The sequence below is a fragment of the Lissotriton helveticus genome, chromosome 1_1 (assembly GCF_964261635.1).
Source record: "Lissotriton helveticus chromosome 1_1, aLisHel1.1, whole genome shotgun sequence".
In the NCBI taxonomy this organism is placed as follows: Eukaryota; Metazoa; Chordata; class Amphibia; order Caudata; family Salamandridae; genus Lissotriton; species Lissotriton helveticus.
The window spans coordinates 333,986,238-334,006,835 of record NC_136057.1 but is presented as its reverse complement, the minus strand read 5'-3'; the positions used below and the strand labels follow the sequence as shown (position 1 = coordinate 334,006,835).

General features: G+C 44.3%; 1 protein-coding gene across 14 annotated transcripts in view; it reads right to left on the bottom strand.

The window, feature by feature from the left end:
* Positions 1 to 20,598, bottom strand: part of LOC144804990 (V-type proton ATPase 116 kDa subunit a 4-like) — a 6,844,636-nt gene that overhangs the window by 1,378,667 nt on the left and 5,445,371 nt on the right. For all 14 annotated transcript variants that reach the window (XM_078671938.1, XM_078672103.1, XM_078672267.1 and 11 more), the window contains one exon: positions 7,188 to 7,301. In XM_078671938.1, coding sequence (XP_078528064.1) covers positions 7,188 to 7,301 — 114 coding nt within the window. The remainder of the gene's footprint in view (positions 1 to 7,187; positions 7,302 to 20,598) is intronic.

Genomic DNA, 20,598 nt, shown 5'->3' with positions numbered 1-20,598 from the left:
GCTACCAGCAGCATGTCTGCTTGGCAATGGCCTGTAAACCTCAGCCTGGGCTGAGGTTGAACTAAAAACCCAAGCAGGAATGTTGGATATCCATGAATTGGTGTGTGTAAACACAAGAGCACAGAGCAAAAGGCAGGGTGAAAAAATAGCGTTGGAGCCTGAAAGAATGGCCCAAACTACCAAGATAAATGGTAAGAAGCCTTTTGAGCTTGACCCTTACCAGGTTGAACTCTTGGGCCCAGGGGGACTCTCTAGGAAAGAGCTGTGCCAGGGTCATCAGGACTGTCCCACTCCTCTTGAAAGCCTGAGGCAGCAAGCTGTTTCTGAAGCAAAGGGAGATGTTCTTGGTACCCACATAGTTTATTGGGAAGAGGGATTACTGTACACTGAGGCAAGATACCCCAATCCTAGAGCCACCAGGAGAGTGGTAGTGCCACAGAAGTACAGGGAGTTCCTATTAACTTTAGCCCATGACATCCCCCTAGCTGGAATCTGGGCCAAACCAAGACTTGGGAAAGGCTAGTTAGCCACTTTTACTGGCACCAGATGAACCAAATGGTGAAGGAGTTTGTCAGCTCCTGTGTTACCTGTCAAGCCAGTGGCAAGACAGGTGGCCACCCAAAGGCCCCCGTGATACCTCTGCCTGTGGTGGGGGTTCTCTTTGAAAGGATAGGTGTGGATATAGTGGGTCCACTTGAACCTCCCACAGCCTCAGGAAATAAATTAATTCTAGTGGTAGGGGATCATGCCACTAGGTACCCTTAAGCAATTCCACTTAGGACTACTACAGCTCCTGCAGTAGCCAAGGCCCTCATTGGTGTCTTCACCAGGGTAGGGTTTACTAAGGGGGTGATTTCAGACCGAGATTCCAACTTCATGTCAGCTTACCTCAAGCATGTGGAAAGACTGTGGAGTGTGGTACAAGTTTACTACACCCTATCACCCACAAACCAATGGCCTTGTTAAGAGATTCCATAAGACATTGAAAGGCATGATTATGGGGCTCCCTGAAAAACTCTAAAGGAGATGGGGTGTCCTCTTACCAGGCCTTCTTTACGCTAACAGAGAAGTGCCACAGAAAGGAGTAGGGTTTTTCCCCTTTGAACTTATGTTTGGCCATCCTGTGAGGGGACCACTCTGTCTTGTAAAAGAGGGTTGGGAGAGGCCTCTACAATAACCCAAACAAGATATTGTGGACTATGTGCTTGGCCTAAGGTCCAGAATGGCTAAGTACATGGAAAAGGCGTCCAAGAATCTTGAGGCTAGCCAGGAGCTTCAGAAGCACAGGTATGACCACAAAGCTGCACTGGTTGAATTTCAACCTGGGCAACAGGTATGGTTTTGGAGCCAGTGGCACCAAGCACACTCCAGGACAGATGGAGTGGCCCTTACCCTATCCTAGAGAAAAAGAGTGAGTTCACCTACTTAGTTGTCCTGGGCAGAAGCAGGACACCCAAAAGGTTATCCATGTGAACCGCCTCATGCTCTACAAGGACAGGGCTGACATCACCATGCTGATGGTGAACGATGAGGAACAGGAAGCAGAGAGTGAACCTCTCCCTGACCTCCTCTCCTACAGCCCAAAAAATGGATCAGTAGATGGAGTTGTCTTTTCAGACACCCTCTCTGCCCAACAGCAGACTGGCTGCAAACAAGTCTTGCAACAGTATGCTAAGCTCTTTTCCCTGACCCCTGCTCTGACAAATTGGTGGACCCAGGAAGTTGGCATTGGTGACAGTGCACCTGTCAAAAACAAAATCTATTGACAGTCAGGCCAAGTCAAGGAAAGCATCAAAGCTGAAGTCAGCAAGATGCTGGAGTTAGGGGTTATTAAACCCTCTGAGAGCCCCTGGGCCAGCCCAGTGGTTCTATTCCCCAAACCTCACCGACAGGGTGGAAAGAGAGAAATTAGGTTCTGTGTAGAATATAGAGGGCTCAACTCTGTCACCAAGACAGATGCTCATCCTATCCCAAGAGCAGATGAGTTAATAGACGAATTCAGGGCAGCCAAATTTCTAAGTACCTTTGACTTAACTGCAGGGTACTGGCAGATTGGCATGGCCAAGGGAGCAAAAGAGAAAAACGCATTCTCCACACCTGATGGGCACTATCAGTTCACAGTTATGCCCTTTGGTTTAAAGAATGCCCCTGCCACCTTCCAGAGGTTGGTGAATCAAGTCCTTGCTGGGTTGGAGTCCTTTAGTGCAGTTTATCTTGATGATATTGCTGTCTTTAGTTCCACCTGGCAGGATCACCTGATCCACCTAGGGAAGGTTTAAAAGCCCTGCAAACTGGAGGCCTAACTATCAAGGCATCCAAATGCCAGATAGGGCAGGGCACTGTGGTGTACTTGGGCCACCTTGTTGGTGGAGGCCAGGTACAGCCCTTACAGCCCAAGATCCAGGCCATCCTGGACTGGGCAGCTTCAACAACCCAGACCCAAGTAAGGGCATTCCTTGGCTTGACTGGGTACTACAGGAGGTTTGTGAAGGGATATGGGTCCATTGTGTCCCCCCTCACAGAACTCACCTCCAAGAAAATGGCCAAAAAGGTTAACTGGACAGTTAGTTGCCAAAAGGCTTTTGAAACCCTGAAAGAAGCAATGTGCTCAGCACCAATTCTGAAGGCTCCAGATTGGATTATGCCAAGTTGTTCATAGTCTAGACTGATGCCTCTGAGCTAAGGATAGAAGCTGTCCTATCCCAGACCAATGATGAAGAGTAAGACCAACCTGTTGCTTTTATAAGCAGAAGGCTTCTCCCCAGGAAGCAGCGTTGGAGTGCCATTGAGAGGGAGTCCTTTGCTGTCGTTGGTCCCTGAAGAAGTTGAGACCATACTTGTTTGATACTCACTTCCTAGTTCAAACTGATCACAGACCTCTCAGATGGCTAATGCAAATAAAAGTAGAAAATACTTAACTGTTGAGGTGGTCCATCTCCCTACAGGGAATGAACTCTGAAGTGGAACTCAGACCTGGGACTGCCCATGCCAATGCAGATGGACTTTCCAGGTTCTTCCACGTAGACAATGAAGATTCTCTAGGGCAAGGTTAGTCTCATCATCTTTCGTTTGTGGGGGACTGTGTGAGACAGTGCCCTCTTTCTTGCATGGTATTCCTCCACTTTTTAATGGCATCTCTGGCCACATGTCAGCCCCTGGTAAATGGTACCAAAGGGCCCAGGGCACTGTGACCAGAGAAAGCCTCTAAGGGCGGCAGCACTTATTGTGCCACCCTTAGAGGCCCTGTACCCTGACACTCACACACTGCCTTTGCAGGCGGTTTGTCTTGGTGCAGAACAAAGTGAAGAGTCGACATGGCACACATCCCTGTGTGCCATGCCCACAAACCACTGCCCTGGCATACATCAGTCACCCCTCTAGCTGGGTGCCCTATGCCAGTGGTAAGGGTACAGGTGCATGAGCCCTGTACCCCTACAGTACCCAAGTCCATTCCTGGGCGCTGTAAGTGCAGTGCTGCCATTAAGAGTATATGGTTCTGGGAGGCTGATATTATGAACTCTGTGGCACCATAATGGCTACAGTGAAGACTGGGAAGCTTGGTATCAAACTTCTCAGCACATTAAACCCACACAGATGCCAGTGTGGGATTTAATGTAAAATGCACCACAGAGGGCATCTTAGAGATCCCCCCTTAACTCGACCAATCTCTAGTGACCTGACTGAGTGGCTGACTAGGCTGCCACCACCAGACATGTTTCAGGCCCCCTGGGTCGAGAGCTTGCTGCTCTCGGGGGCCTAAAACAATGCACATCCTGGGACGAGGTGCCAAGCCTCCTCCGCCAGGATGGGCAGGGTTCACAAAGGAGAAGCTTCAAAGGCATACCACATTTGTGAGCCTCTCCAGACCATTTTCTGCTTACAGCAACTGGTCGCCACTGGTTCTACCCCCCACTTTGGGTGGGAGGACCAGTGGGAAAAACAAGTGAGGAAGAGAGGTGTGCTCACCTCTGCCACCTCCACCCCCAAGGTGGGGGAGGCGAGGTGAAGCACAACCTCGAGTACCCGCCATCTTGAGGATGGGGGGACCTAGCCAACCAGGGACAGGCTTCTGCCCCCCTCCCACTGGAGAGTGGCAGAATAGAGGGTGTACCCACCCCGGGGAAGATACCCATTGGTCCCTGCCCTTTACCTACCTGTAACACCCCTAAATTTAGTATTTAGGGGCACCCTGAACCTTCCTTCCTCAGATCCCGCAACAAAAAGATAAGAAGATATGAAGAAGGATGAAAAGCTGTGCAGAGCTAATAAGAAGAAGACGCCCACTGACTTAGCCCCAGCCCTACAGGCCTGTCTCCTCTCGAAACCTGCTCCTGCAAAAACCTCCGGCGTGTCCAGCAGCCAGCAGCCTCAAAAACCCTGGAGGACCTGCCTGCCTTCACTTTCCAGACTATTTCTCCCGTGAACACCGGACTTGTTTGAACTGCAGCTTCTGGTGCCAACCAGAAACCATGAATCCAGCCCACTCTCCACCCGTCGAACCTGGCCTGAGCTCGAGTGGAAAAATACCACAAGGAGGTCCCCCTGGTGAGCCTGACCTGAGATACGGCAACCCCTGACCTGCCTCAAGCCTCCAGACGATGCCTGCAGCCTCAATACAGAGGACCCCCCCACCACGACCAGAGCAGGTAAGAAAATTCGACGTCCAAAGGCACCCCTGTACCCGACGCCCCACGGCCTTGTGCGCCCAAATCAACGGTGCCTAGGCAACCCTCACCCACATACACAAGGCACTCCACGACACCGGACCAGCGCACCTCAACAGACGACTCGGCCTCTACAACCCCGCCCGCCAGCTCCGCTCCGCAGACCATGCCCTCGCCACCGTCCCCCGCATCTGAAGAGTGACCGCCGGCGGCAGATCATTCTCCCACCTCGCCACCAAGACGTGGAACACCCTCCCCATACGCCTATGGCAGACCAAAGACCTTCTAACCTTCAGGAGACTCCTCAGGACCTAGCTCTTCGAACCGTAGCAGCATGGGTATGTAGTGCGCTTTACAAATGCTATGATTGATTGATTGAACCCTCAACACCCCAACTTACCCCTCAAAGGGGTGGTCGCACCTGGAACACCCTCTCCCCAAGCCTGCAGTGTTTCTTTGTCCCGGAGGTTCTTCATTGAAACCAACAGGGCACCCGAATTCAAAATAGCACCCTGCACCCGGCTGCACTAGTGCAGCTGAGAGTGCAACAACAGTGCATCACTGACCCTGGGAGACCCCTGAGTCTAACCCCAGAACTTTAACTTCCACATTTGTTTACTTACCTGCAAACCGATAACCTGTTTTTCCTCCATAGGATAACATTGACAATTTTCCCTTCAAAAAACGACTATGTGGAGTTTTGAAAACTAGAGATATTCCTTTAAAATCGCACAAATAACCAAAACGTGTTTTCTCACCTGTTTGCAGGACATGTCCCAGTGCTGAATCTAGTGTATAAGTATGGGAATTGATTCATTTAAGGACCCTAGAGTCGCATATATATTGATTATAACTGGTTACCTCTAGTACCATTGATTCATACAATTCTTTCAAAAGCAGGGCCTTCATTTTCCCTACCTATATTCCTTATCACATGGATCGGTGCACAAACATATCCTTATAGCATTTTATGAACATACATAATATGTAATCAATAACTCTTCATTTTAGAAAAATATTTTTACTTCAAAATTGTTTTCTTTTCTTTTCTTTTTCCAAACATATTGTACACTATATTCTTATATATACTCATAGCTTGATATACAGTTGTGAAAATAAATTATCTACAGTGCATAACCAAACAACAAACATTTTTACTATGACATTACATTAGTGCCATAAAGTCCTACTACATTGTCCTTATTTATCGGGATATACACTACTTAGCCTCGATATTTTATCTTTTTCTGTGGTCCAGGTGACATAGTGAATAGGTGTTAAGGTCAGAGAACACTTTTGTATTTCTTCTCAAAGTTCCAAACATTATATGTTGGTTGCACTAATTCTCTTTTTTCTTCCGTTGACTCAACGATAGTGATACTCTTAACCTTAGGTTGTGGATAGGTGAGTGAATGGGTAGGGTGATGTGCCAACGCATTTCGACCTTCAGGATTGGACCTGTGTATTTTCAAAGAAGGTCTTTCTCTGGGCTATTGTCGTTTTCCAGTTATAAGACACTTCTGCTGTCTGTTTATAAAGACTCACGGCTTGCAGGTGGCTTTTGCTCTCTTTGTCGGTTTATTTTCTGATTTCCGTTTTGATTCTCTCTTTGAAAATCGTAAATGTGATGACTGCTGTTCTGGGTCACGTCTTTAAGAACACGCTCCAGTTTTTTGATTGTGGCTCTTTCCTTGTTGTTTTTTCAACCGCATGTAGTTCTTTCCATAGTTGCGCTTCTGATTTGACTTCCTCTCAGGGTTCCAGTGCTGAATCTAGGCATCCAGCACTGAGGTAGAAAAAGTAACGTAAAAGTAACTTACCTGCAATTCATTGAAAAAGCCTATTCATTCAAATGTACTGTATTTGCTAAGTGTTGCATACTACTGCTTCCGTGTAAATCAAACAAAGTACCATTCCTATTGCTTCTTTCAAACAGTTCTATATCCAGTAACTTGTGACTGAAAAGTATTTAATGATTACCTGTTCCAGGCTTTCTTGGTTCTAAAAATAAACAACAGTATATTTTTTATACAAAAACAATTGACCTAGAGTTCAGTTCTTGAGTGTGTGAATTCATCTGCTGACTGAGTGTGTACATCAAATGCTTAACACTATCCTTTGATACTGCCTTACTGCCCGACCAAGGTACCACTTTAGAAAGTAAGGTTCTATCTAACTTTAACCTCTGCCTACCTCTGGGGACACTGGGACTATATACACAGTATACTTCATTTTGGTGTAGTATATATAGAGGCAGTTTCTTACATTGCCTAATACGGAAAGTATGCTGTTGCATAAAATCAAGAAAACTATATTTTATATATCATTAACAAGCATGATTACAAGTTTTTACAACAGTCAAATATTCTCACCACCCATTCCTAAAATTATGTACTCTCGAAAAAATATAATTTAGAAGTATCGTCAAAAATGTATTACCTTTCCACTCACAAGTATCTAAATACCTAAACACGTATTTTCCAAGATAAAATATATATAATTCTGCTTTGACTGTTCTTTTACCTTCTCCTCAGCCGTCTTGTAAACATCATGTAGGTCTCTATTAGTAGAAGTGCTTTTTGGCTTGGGATACCAAAAAGCGTCAGGATCAACTGTCACATATCCCAAAGATGAAATCTGTTTCAAGAAAAGAAATTCAAATTCTGGGTTTAAATTTAGACTGAAAATGTGAAATTATTAATTTATGAAAACTAAACTACAGAATCTCACCTCTTCTGGAGAACAACTTCTATACAGATCTATACATCAGTCCTAGAGGATCATCTTCCTATAAACCCTTACTCAAACATTTTCAGAATACTTATGTAGCAAATGTCATAATCACTGACTTTTAATATTCAGACAAGTAATAAGAGCAAAACAGAACCATCCCGGCTTCAGTATAGCACATTATAGGATAGTGTTCATTTATATATTTGAATATGTTGTATCACGCAAATAAGTTACCTGTATGGCTTCTGGAGCGCCCTGCATACATTTAAATAAGTGGGTAGTTGGGGGTCTGTATTTAGCTATCTATCTATGTCTCTATCTGTATGTACCTCTATCTACTTACATCTGGTCTCTGCCTACCTCTGACTGCACTTATCCTGTACTCACAATTCAACAGGAGTAATACACTGTTCTGTCTCTCATCGCATCCATCAATGATCACACAGACAATGTCATGTGTCCTGTGCAGGCCCATTGTGGTATTCTCTATGCTAGCATGAGCACGTTGTAGACTGTCCTCTGCTTCATACCTTACCTTACCAACATATTTTGCTTTGTGCCACACTGTACTTTCACAAAGCCCATGCTGTTGTTTTGCGTCCTGTTCTTTCCTGTGATTTAGGTTGAGCATGTAGATAAGGTTGAACAACAATTCCCCCTTGTTATTCTGTTCTGATCAGGCCCTAGCACCTAGATAAAACACACAAATGCAGCATTTGTTTGGGAACGAATATAGCATGTTACATCACATGCTATAACATCGCGTTCTATTACAATGTGGTTGTTACAATCAATCAATGAATCAATCAATCATCATTTGTAAAGCGCTCTACTCACCCGTGAGGGTCTCAAGGCGCTGGGGTGGGGAATGCTGCTACTGCTCGAAAAGCCAGGTCTTGAGGAGTTTTCTGAAGGTCAGCAGGTCTTGGGTCTGCCGTAGGTGGCTGGGGAGGGTGCTCCACGTCTTGGCGGCGAGGTGGTAGAACGATCTGCTGCCGGTAGTCGCTCTTCGGAAGTGGGGGACTGTGGCGAGGTCGGCAGAGCGGAGCTGGCGGGTGGGGGTGTAGAAGCTGAGTCATCTGTTGAGGTAAGTTGGTCCGGTGTTGTGGAGTGCCTTGTGTGCCTGGGTGAGGAGCTTGAAGGTTATTCTCTTGTTGACAGGGTGCCAGTGCAGGTCTCTCAGGTGGGGTGTGATGTGGCTGTGGCAAGGGATGTTGAGGATCAGGTGTGCAGAGGCATTCTGGATGCGTTGGAGCCGTCTCAGGAGTTTGACCAAGGCTCCTGCATAGAGGGAGTTTCCGTAGTCCAACCTGCTGCTGACGAGGGCCTGGGTGACCGTTCTTCTCGTTTCTGTGGGGATCCACTTGTAGATCCTGCAGAGCATGCGGAGTGTCTTGAAGCAGGAGGAGGAGACGGCGTTGACCTGTTTAGTCATGGAGAGGGTGGAGTCGACGATGACCCCTAGGTTGCGTGCGTGGTCGGTGGGTGTTGGGGCGGTTCCCAGTGCGGTCGGCCACCAGGAGTCGTCCCAGGCCGAAGGAGTGGATCCGAGGATGAGGACCTCTGTCTTGTCCGAGTTCAGATTCAGCCAGCTGTTCCTCATCCATTCAGCGACATTGTTTGACATTGTTCTACATTCTGTCCATCAATTGTTCTTTTTGCATTTGTCACCCCGATTGGGACGGGTATACCCAGACGTGGGTCCCGTGCTCTCCATGCTGCTGGAGTCAAGCTATCCTGGCTGATGAGGGCTGAAAACCTGTAACCGGTCCTAGGATGCGTGTTTCCAGTCTAGGGAGGACATGGCAGTTCAGACTGGACTGTTCCCATTGAGCGCAGGGTCAAGACTCATTTTCATCTGGCTGGGTCCAAATTAGAATGCCATGGCGAGCAAAACAATTATGGATTTAGGCCCAGATCTCTGTACTGGGGTGAATGTATGACATTGTTCTGCATTCTGTCCATCAATTTATGTTCTTGCATTTGTCACTCCGAGTGGGACGGGTATGCCCAGACACTGGTCCTGAAAACCCGACACCACCTTCAGAAGGAAGGAGGGGTGGGTTCTCAAAACAACTCTAATGAGATGAAACATTGTATATGTTTTTTTCGAGCAGAGAGCCTGGATCACGCTCACTCTGCCAGCTGAAGTGATCGTCACCAAAAACGCAGCCTTCCAAGTTAGGTGAGAAGATTAGCCTTGTGGATAGGTTCAAATGGGGGACCCATCAGTTTAAAAAGAACCAGAATTAGTTCCCATGGAGGAGAAGGAGGTCAAAAAGGAGGGTAGACCTTCTTTAACCCTTGTAAGAAATCATTCACTATCTACATCGGAAAGAAAGAAGGCTGAAAAGCGGGGTGCCTGTAGGCCATAAAGGCACCCAGGTGCATTTTATTGAGGAGAATTTTAGACCGGCCTTAGCTAAGTGAAGTAGGTAAGTTAGAATCACATCCTCCTGCCCCTTGGTAGAGTGGTAATTATTTTGCACGAAGTACATATAAAAAACGCTTCCATTTACAAGCATAAGAGTGTCTTGTGGAAGGTGTTTTTGCTTCTTTCAAGATGGTCATGCAGTCCTGAGGGATTCCTACATTACCATATTGAAGGACCTCAGGAGCCATGCTGCCAAGTTCAGTGATGGAAGGTTGAAGTGATGAATACTCCTGTTCATCTTGGACAACAGGTCCGGTCTGCACAGCAATATCTTTTTTTCAATATTTTTATTGTCACTCAGTTCATAGCATAATCAGAGCAAATACAAACATATATAGACATCAATCCGTTAGCTAGCATATTGAAAATACACTAAAACACAACGTGAGCAAGCTTACATGCCACAAAAAAAACAAGCCAAAGAAAAGAAAAAGCAGGGCCAAAAATTAATTAAATAATAAATGAATCTAGCAACTATTCTAGGTTTTCCAATTGATCAATCATAGGCTGCCAAATTTTAATACCAAGTTGCTTTTTTTCCAATGATTTGATGCGGTACAGATTATATTCTAGATGGAACACATTATAAAACTTTGCCCGCCACATCTCATACGAAGGTGCTTCGGGCTTCATCCACATAGAGGCAATGTATAAGCAGGCAACTGACATGGTCATAAAACAAAATACAGATTTTGATAGTACAGTGGAAGAATATCCATGTCTTTAGATAATCCAAGCACCATGACTTTAGATAATCCACCTGAGAACAACTAGGGTTGGCTCCTAATCAGCAAGGCTGAGCCACAATTCTATAAACAACAAAGAACTAATGCCTATACTGATATTGTTTTACAAAGAGTTTGGCCACCAGAGCAAAGAAGGTTTATCCAAGCTGGGATGTGCTTATAAGTTGCTATTTATTTTAATATCTCAGTCAAAGAAACAGGGGTATATTTGTATTAATCATATACAGTTTGAACAAGAACAACATTTTTTATGTACACTAAAGAACATATGGACAAAAACCAGTGAATTATTAAAATTCAACATGCATACCAAATTCAATCATATCACAATCATACCTTACCATTCATACGCGGAACACATACAAATACACATACACGACTACATATAAATAAATAATCGTGTGGTGTATCTTCATCATCTTGCCCGGTGTGTGGAATAAATTAAATAAAGTTTTATAATGTTGAGAACGTAAATTGGCAGTCAGAGTGATTTTATCAGCCATATTAATTGATTTTTGAACAAACAGGTCAGGAATACCAAGTCTAGTACTCCATTTCCCCTCTTGCACCTCAATATCATCGCTCTGTGTGCTCAACAGGCTATTATATAAGATCCCAATCCTGACCGGTTTGTTCAGAATTTCAAGAAAATCGTTAGTGTCCAAAGGTAAAATATTTGAATGTTTGAAAATAAAGTCCCGTAGCTGTAAGTATTTGAAAAAATCATTCTGGAGAACCGCATATTTTGCTTTTAAATCTTCAAATATAACCATAGTACCAGCATCAAACATACTGCCTAAACAAAGAATGCCCTTATCAGCCCATGTCCGCATCTTACTATCCCAAAATATAGGAGGGAGTAATTCTATTGAATCACAAGGGGTATAGAAATTAATGTGTTTAAGAGAAATGATTTTCCGTACCCACCGCCAGCCTTTAAATGCTGCTAATACAACCTTAAATCTGGTTCTTTTATAGTAACTTGGTTCGAGGAAGCGCAACAGCATTTGTCGAGATTGACTTAACCAATAACATCGAATAGATATTAGGACTTTCAAATGTCGGTGACTCACCCCCAATCACCAAAATTTTAATATTCTGGAAAAGGCAGGCTAAATAATAAAAAGCACAGTGTGGAACACCCCATCCACCTCTTTAAAGCGGGAGTGTCCTAAATTTAGACGCGCGACGAGGATATTTCCAACCCCATAGAAACCTATCTACAATAGATTGCAGCTTCATCAAATGTACGCGTGGCAACTCCAACTGTGCCGTCGGGAAATAATAAAGTACCTTAGGCAAAATAGACATCTTTAAAACATTTTGTCGCCCCACCAATGTTAAATGAAGACATTCCAGCTTTTCCAACTGGTGTTTAACTGATTGTAGTATATCAGTCCAATTTACGGTAACTAGCTCTTGGAGCGACGTCCTAATTTTGATTCCTAGGTACTTAGCCTCCTGAGTAACACGTACGTCATTGGGGCATAACCCGGCAGTACATACTACCTGGGTTTTAGTGATATTCAATTTATATCCAGACACTCATCAGCATAAGCTAACACGCGTACATAGCTATCACCCACAGCCATTGATTGTATACGCGGAGAGGACGCTCGCTAACATCTGCAACAGTGGTTCAATATATATACCAAACAATAACGGCGAGCATGGGCATCCCTGCTGTGTACCTCAGGTAATATTAACAAATGATGAATCCTGCCCCATCACACAGATCTTAGCCCTTGGTCGTTTATACATAATTTGTAAGGCAAATAAAAATTGAGGTCCAAACCCCATTTTACCCATAATAGCCCATAGGAATGCCCACGCCATGCGATCAAACGCTTTTTCGGCGTCTAGAAACACCAGGCAAACATTTTTGTGAAATGCAGATGCATAATCCAAAACAGCAATCACACGATGTAAATGATTAACAGTACTTCTGCTTGGAAGAAAACCATGCTGCTGATGAGACACCAATGATGGTACAGCTTGAATTAAGCGGCTGGCAAAGATTTTAGAATATATCTTGGCATCAACATTAATTAATGAAATGGGTCTATAAGACCCCGGAAGATGCAGAGGCTTATCTTTCTTTTTGAATACCACTATACTCGTGTCATCCCACGAGGGAGGAGGGTTGCCGGGTTGCCAGTTTGAGCAGCAATAAACGTAGCCGGCATATCATCTTTAATGATAGAAAATAACCTGCACAGCAATATCTTGTGTGGACATTCTGACAGGTGCAGAAGGTCCGGGTACCACCACTGCCATGGCCAGTCCGGAGCAATCAGAATCATTCTCGCCTCTGAGTGGGAGCGTTTGGTTACAACCTTTGGGATGAGAGGAACTGGAGGAAAGGCATACACAAATCCTTCTGACCAGTTGATCAAAAGAGCATTCTCTCCCAACCCTGGTTGCTAGAATCTTGAGGCAAAGTCGCAGCATTTTTTGTTTGTGTCGTCTGCGAACAGGTCGATGCTTGGTGGACCCCATTCTCGGAAAATGTCTTTGACAACTTCGTCGTTTAGAACCCAGTTCTGCTGCTCCTCAAAGTGACGGCTGGGAGCGTCTGCTTGTAAATTCTGCTCCCCCGGCAGGTATATTGCTGTTATCGTCAGATTCCTTGCAAGGAACCAATGCCAGACAGCTTGGGCTTCCAGAGATAGAGATCTCAATCGAGTCTCTCTCTATTTGTTCAGATAGTACATGGTGGTCGTATTGTCTGTCTGAACTAGAATGGAGTAGGTCTGAATCGAGGGGAGGAAGGCCCTGAGGGCTAGATGCACAGCTCTCAGCTCCAGCATGCTGATGTGATACAATTGTTCTTTTGTTGACCATCGACCTTGAGTCTGGAGGGACCCCAGGTGTTCTCCCCAACCCTACAGGGAAGCATCTGTGATTAATGATTGAGAGGGAGGTGTCTGATGGAATGGAACCCCTGCAAACAGATTTTCCTGTTGCATCCACCATGGAATCGATGCTCTGGCTGCGACTGACAGATGTATTCTGTCGTCTTACTGAGCTGTTCGCTGATCCCACTTGTCCTTCAGATCCTGCTGCAAAGGGCACATCCTCACCCTGGCATTGGGGACAAGAAACATGCAGGATGCCATTGACCCTAGGAGAGAGTCAACTTGATGGACTGAAGGTAAACTGCTGCGCAGAATCTGCTTGCATTTCAGAGTGATAGATCAAAGTCTCTCCTCCGAAGGAAACACTTTTCCTGTTTCAGAGTGTATTGTAGCCCCCAGATAGTGAATTTTTTGTGTGGATTTTTCGAAGTTGAAGTGGAGACCCAGCCGTTGGCAAAGGCCTAGACATTGCTTATAGTGAGTCCTCACACTCTGGAGGGAAGGACCTTATCAGAAGCCAGTCGTCGAGATATGGATAAACAAAGATGCCTGTGTGCCGTAGAGCGGCTGCTACTACTGCCATGCACTTTGTAAACACTTGAGGGGCCGACTTCAACCCAAAGGGCAGGACTTTGAACTGATAAAGGGTCAATCCCACCAGAAATCGCAGGAACTTTCTGTGATGTGGACTGACTGGGACATGAAAGTATGCATCCTGCAGTTCAAGCCAACACATCCAATCCCCGTTGTTGTACATGGGGATATATTTTATGGAGAGCTAACATGTGAAACGTCTTCTTTCTGATGGACTTTTGGAGGGCCCGAAGATCTAGGATAGGCATGTACTCTGATTACCATCCTTTTTTTTCACTAGGAAGTACCTTGAATATACCCCTTGACCTTGCTGTGATATAGGAACTTCCTATATGGCTGATTTTCGCAGGAGGGTGGGTACTTCCTGCTGTAGTGTATGCATCTAGTGGCAAGTAGCTTTTACTGGAGGGATTGTGGGGGGGGTCAAAGCCTAAAAAGTAGAGAGTACCCATTCTGCAGCGTAGTTAACACCCATTGGTCTTTAGTGATGTTGTGCCACTCTTCCAGGTAGTTGACTATACTTCCCTCCCACTGGAGTGGGATTTCAATTGGCTTTGCTGATGTTGGTGCCTCTGCCACTGAAGGGTTTGAACCCTCTGATGGAATGGCGGTCGATCGTTTGATCTGTATCTGCGCCTGAACTCCTTCTTTCTTTCAAGCCTTACCGCCTTCAGGTTATCAAGCACCATCTTCATCCTCGACATCTCTACATCTGTGTGAGTACCAAACAAGGAGGACCCTGAGACCCTGAGAAAGGGAGGTTGAAGATCCGTGACTGAGCTTCAGGTTTTAGTGCAGTTAGTCGGAGCCAGGGTGACCATCTGGCACAGATTCTGTGTGCATAGGAGTGCACAGACAGTGTTGTTCCATCAGTTGCTGCACTGATAACTTGGTTTGCCACCAAGCTTCCTTCCTGCAATATCTCCTCAAAGTCCCTGCGATCTTCTTTGGGCAGTTTTTCTGTAAACCTTTGAAGTGAGTCCCACAAGGATCTATCATACGCCCTAATAGCGTCGAGGTGCTGGATAAGGGTGGGCGGAGCTGGCATAGTGCCTCTACATGTAGCTCCACGGAGTTTGAAAAAAACTCAGTGGAGCTACGCATCGCTCTGTTCCGCTCCCTCCCCCTCCCAAATGCTTTTGAATTCTAAAAAGAAGGCACTTACCGGGGTTTCTGCCGCCTCCCCTGCCTGGCCATGTTCTCCTCCCTGCTCCTCGCCGTCTTGTGTCCTCCTGACTCCTTCTGCATTGGAAAAAACACTATGTTGGACGTCTTGCGAGTGTGCATGCTCACTCGCAAGTCGTCCAACTTAGTGTTTTTTCCATGAAGGACGCAAGAGGAGGAGCAGGAAGAAGAGCGGCCAGGCAGGGAAGGCAGCAGAAACACAGGTAAGTGCCTTTTTTTAAATCCTTTTACAGCATTTGTGAGGGGGGAGGGAGCGGCTAACACTGCTCTGCCACAGAGGTGGACATTTTGCCTACTATGCGTTCACCACAGCGTGCGGAGTAGGCAAATCTCTGCAAACTTCGCTGGCGGAGCTGAGGTACCCACCCAGGGTTAGCACTCGAGATCTTCAACATGAAGCCTGATGTGCCACAGACTTTTCTTCCCCACAAATTCGGTGCTCTGCTCTCTTTATCGGGTGAGACTGTCAATGAGGAGGCCACTGCATGTGTCTTTTTTGCAGCTGTGAATATTACAAAGTCAGGAGGCAGGTCAGATCTAAGAAATGGTGCACAGACATAATATCGACTCCAAAATATCGTTTGGACAGAATATCGAGTTTTAAATATCGTTTGGAGAAAATATCGACAGGACAGAATATCGACAGCAAAAATATCGTTTTTAAGGTAAGTGAAGTAATATCGACTGTAAATAATATCGAAAGTAAAAAATATCGTTTTTTATATAATATGTAAAATATTTATAGTGTTTTTATGTTATAATATGTGTGAAAAGTGTCATTTTATGTTATAATTATTTTTAATTAATGATTTTTTTAAAATTATTGTGTAATTTTATTCTGTAGCGGGTTGTGGGTTTATAGGGGAATAGGGTGGGAAGTAATTTAATTATAATTAATTAAATATGTAAATTTATTAATTGGTAGTAATAATTAATTAATTGGTAATTAAATATTATATGTTAATTATTTAAAATGTAATTGGTAATTAATTTAATTTAATTTATTAATTGCTAATTATGTAAATTAAAATAATGTATTTCCTGTAGCGGGTTGTGGGTTTATAGGGGAATAGAGTGGGAAGTAATTTAATTATTATTTATTAAATATGTAAATGTATTAATTGGTAGTAATATTTAATTAATTGGTAATTAAATAATATGTGTTAATTAATTAAAATGTAATTGGTAATTAATTTAATTTAATTGATTAATTGCTAATTATGTTAAATTAAAGGAGTATTTTAGTTTTTGGGTAAAGGGGTATTTTTAGGGTTCAGGGTCAGTTTTTAGTTTTTGGGTAAAGGGGTATTTTTAGGGTTCAGGGTCAGTTTTTAGTTATTGGGTAAAGGGGTATTTTTAGGGTTCAGGGTCAGTTTTTAGTTTTTGGGTAAAGGGGTATTTTTAGGGTTCAGGGTCAGTTTTTAGTTTTTGGGTAAAGGGGTATTTTTAGGGTTCAGGGTCAGTTTTTAGTTTTTGGGTAAAGGGGTATTTTAAGGGTTCAGGGTCAGTTTTTAGTTATTGGGTAAAGGGGTGTTTTTAGGGTTCAGGGTCAGTTTTTAGTTTTTGGGTAAAGGGGTATTTTTAGGGTTCAGGTTCAGTTTTTAGTTTTGGGGTAAAGGGGTATTTTTAGGGTTCAGGGTCAGTTTTTAGTTTTTGGGTAAAGGGGTATTTTTAGGGTTCAGGGTCAGTTTTTAGTTTTTGGGTAAAGGGGTATTTTTAGGGTTCAGGGTCAGTTTTTAGTTTTTGGTTAAAGGGTTTTTTTAGGGTTCAGGGTCAGTTTTGGGGTATAGGGGTACAGGGGTACAGTGTAAAAATAAAGTAAAATTAAATTTACATTAATTTAATTTAATGAAATGAAATTAAATTAAATTATATTTAAATAATTTTAAATAATTTAAATTAAAAAAAATTATTATATACTTACCAATACTTACGTTGTAATGGTAGTGCGTTGTAAAAGTTGCGTTGTAACGTCATATATCCACTGTTGCACTCTTTGCAGTGGGAATAGTAATTTTTACTCTTTTGTATTTGTACGTTAATAATATTGGCTATTATTTAATTACATTTTGTTACTATATATATATATGTTTTAAGAAATATGATTAAAAAAATATTATTTTTTTACTTTCATTAATTATTTAATTATTAAAAGTTATTTTAAGTATTGTTAATTATATTTTAGTAATTAATTTTTTATATTAATGTAATTAAACATTGTTTTTATTAAAGTCGATATTTTTTACAACTATATTTTTGTTAACGATATTTTGTACTCGATATTTTTGTACTTACCTGTTTGTACATACAAACTCGATATTTTGGTTGTAGATTTTTTCTCGTCGATATTTTGGGTAGTCGATATTTTGGTAGTCGATATTATTTCAGTGATCCCTAAGAAATAATGGATCTTCCTACAGAGGCTTGTGTGTCTTCAAGATTCTCGCTGGTGCAGTCTTGAGCATTGCTGGTGTAAGAAAAGTGTCCATCACAGGCTGGAGGAGACCCGGCACCAAGGGCAACAAGGGTCTGGCTGCTGATCTTTGATGTAAAGTCTCAAAAATCACTGAGGATGAAATCTGCTGGGTAGGCATAACAATGTTTAACTTGGTTGCCCCTCTGGCCGGAATATCCTGAAAAGTACTGACGTCATCCACTGGAGAGACCCTCAATGGTGGACTGTGTGAGCATAAGGGAGTAGTCCCTCTTTGAGGATTGTGTAGAGGAGGGCGAACATGTCGGTGACCTGAGCCTTCTCCTATGTCCTCGAGACGTAGATCTCCTTCTTGAGGAAGGTGCAGGAGTATGTGTATGATTTCAACCCCTCAATTGAGTAGTAGGAGAGAGATCTACAGGTTGTACAAGCCGGGCCAGAGGAGACCTGCATAGAGGGCTGGAGTAATCCTGTTGTACTGTTCCAGGTTTTTGCCAGTGATGTACAGACCACCTAGGAGAGTGATGCACAGATTGAGATTTCTGCCACTCTTCTCTTGCAGGAGCCTCAGAGCATGAACGGGAACGTACAGGTGAAGAAGTTGGACTGTTTGAGGTCAAAATACACACCTCCGGTGACCTTGAAGATGATGATGAAGTGCGTCTTAAACCCGTGTGATGGGTCGACGCGGACTGGCGATAGTGTCTCGACGCTGAACGTGGAGTCACTGTGTCCTGAACCAGTGGTGGTGATTTTGCTCTCGACGTCGGTGGTGGTGAAGGAGGAATGCTCACTGGGCATGAGGAGGACCCAGCTTGATCTCTCAAAGTCGAGCAATGTGTGTTTGGTGTCAACCGTTCTCTGGGAGTCGAACTGTGACCCGACATTGATCGCCGCCTGGTTGACAATGAAGGAGGGGGTGTTCGTCTGTTGAACTTTCATGATTTGACGCCGACCTAGTCCCCTGTCTCAATTTTGAACGCCTGTGAGGAAGCGCTGATGGAGTCTAGTGTCTCAAAGTCGACCACCTTTGGGACAACGCCGACGGAGTCTTGTGTCTCGACGTTGAACTCCTCTGTGACAAAGTCTTGTGCCTCAACGTCGAATGCTAGGAGGACATCGATTAAATCTTATGTTTTCTTGGCGTTGATCCTCTACGAGAAGATGCCAACAGAGACTTGTGCCTCAACTTCAAACGTTTGAGAGAGGAATCAGACGGAGTCACATGCTTTGACATCGAATGTTGAGCCAACACTGATGGAGACCTACTCCTCGACGTTGAGCGTCGCCGAGTTGAAGCCGACCGAGGGTCCGTTACCTGACTTAATGTCAAAACTGTTGTCTTCGATATTGGTGTTGATTGGTGCACACGCACCATCGATGGCTTCATCGATGACATCCTTTTCTTTGCGGTAGGTAAATTCATCGCTGATCCCGACGCCGATGGGGAACAGATCGAGATTTTGCTTCTCGACGTGAATCTGGCCCTCTTTTTCTTCTGTCTCACAGGAGACCTACCTCTCTCAGAAAGTCCATAGAGGTGAATCCTTTTTTTTCTCCTTGAGAGTTCTTCTAGACAGCCTCTTGCAATGTTGACAGGTCTCTGGGGAGCGAGAGGCAGGAAGACAGAGAATAGACACAGAATGTGTGTCAGACCTGGCCTTTTTCTTGCCCCAGGAGGGGCAAGGGTCAAAAAGAGATCAGGCCTTTCCCTGCCCAACAGTCTTTTAAACAGTGAAATAGGACTACTTTAGACTGCACACTGTTTCCCCCTCAATTCAACTAACAGTGAAACAGGACTCTCCTATATCCGATGAACATAGTTAAAGGACTTCAGAACTATTTAGTACTTCCTCGTCCAATGAGCCGGTCATCTTAGATTATCTTAGACTGTCTTAGATTACCTAAAGCTGACTCTGTCATAGTGGTATATCCCACTCTCCCGTTCTCTCTGATATACGTCACAACTCACAGCATGGAACCTACAGGCACTCACACCTTCAAAATCATCTACCCTCCGCAACTCACTAAAAAATCTGCCAAACGCTTTAAACATAACTTTTTAAAATCTAACCCTGAAACACCTTTTGCTGACCCATATTTCTCACTACATAAAGGGATCACCACCACTGACATAATTTTCTTCACTAAACGTAGAGCTCAATGGAGGAAAGCCTTCCTTTCCCTACTCGTGATTTCCTCCACGAGGAAATCTGCACATGGGCTTATGATTTACATTTCACCATCACGACTCTTCCACACGGCAGCCACCATTACAATCTACAACAACGGAACTATTCTCGTTCAGTCCACAGACCACGGTCTTGACCTATTTGACAACATCTTCCCTATTTTTAAAAAGCATTTATCTAACCCATCCACTTCCCCCTTTATGCCCATTACACCCAGCACCCCAGATTCCGCAACTCCTACCCTTTTAAATACCCTCCCACCCCCTACCCCCAGGCCTTCTAGGAGCTCTGAGCCCTACACCCCTCACAACCCTCCTTCCCCACCTGCTAGCACACTTCTCCCCTCTTCATCTATCCCCAACATACTCCCAACTGGCTTGACCATAACAACCAACTCACCTTGTAACCACTCTTTATGGATCCCCGCAACACACACAGCCCCCTATCGCTATTCCCTCCTCCCCCATCAATCACTCACTGATCGTTTCACCACCCTTTAACTTACCTTTTCCATATTCCACTACCCCTACTATTCCCCCCTGCCTTCTCCGACCCGTGTCACCCTCCACCCTTTTAGCTACTATTTCACCCCCTCTTATGTCACATGCTTCACCCTCTCTTGCATGTCCACCTTCTACTACCCCAGAACCCACTATACTCCTACACACACCTACAACACCTCTTCTCCCACCTGTATCCATTCCCACCCCCACAGCCCCCTTCTCAACGAAGTGCCCAAAACTTTACTCACCTCCTCC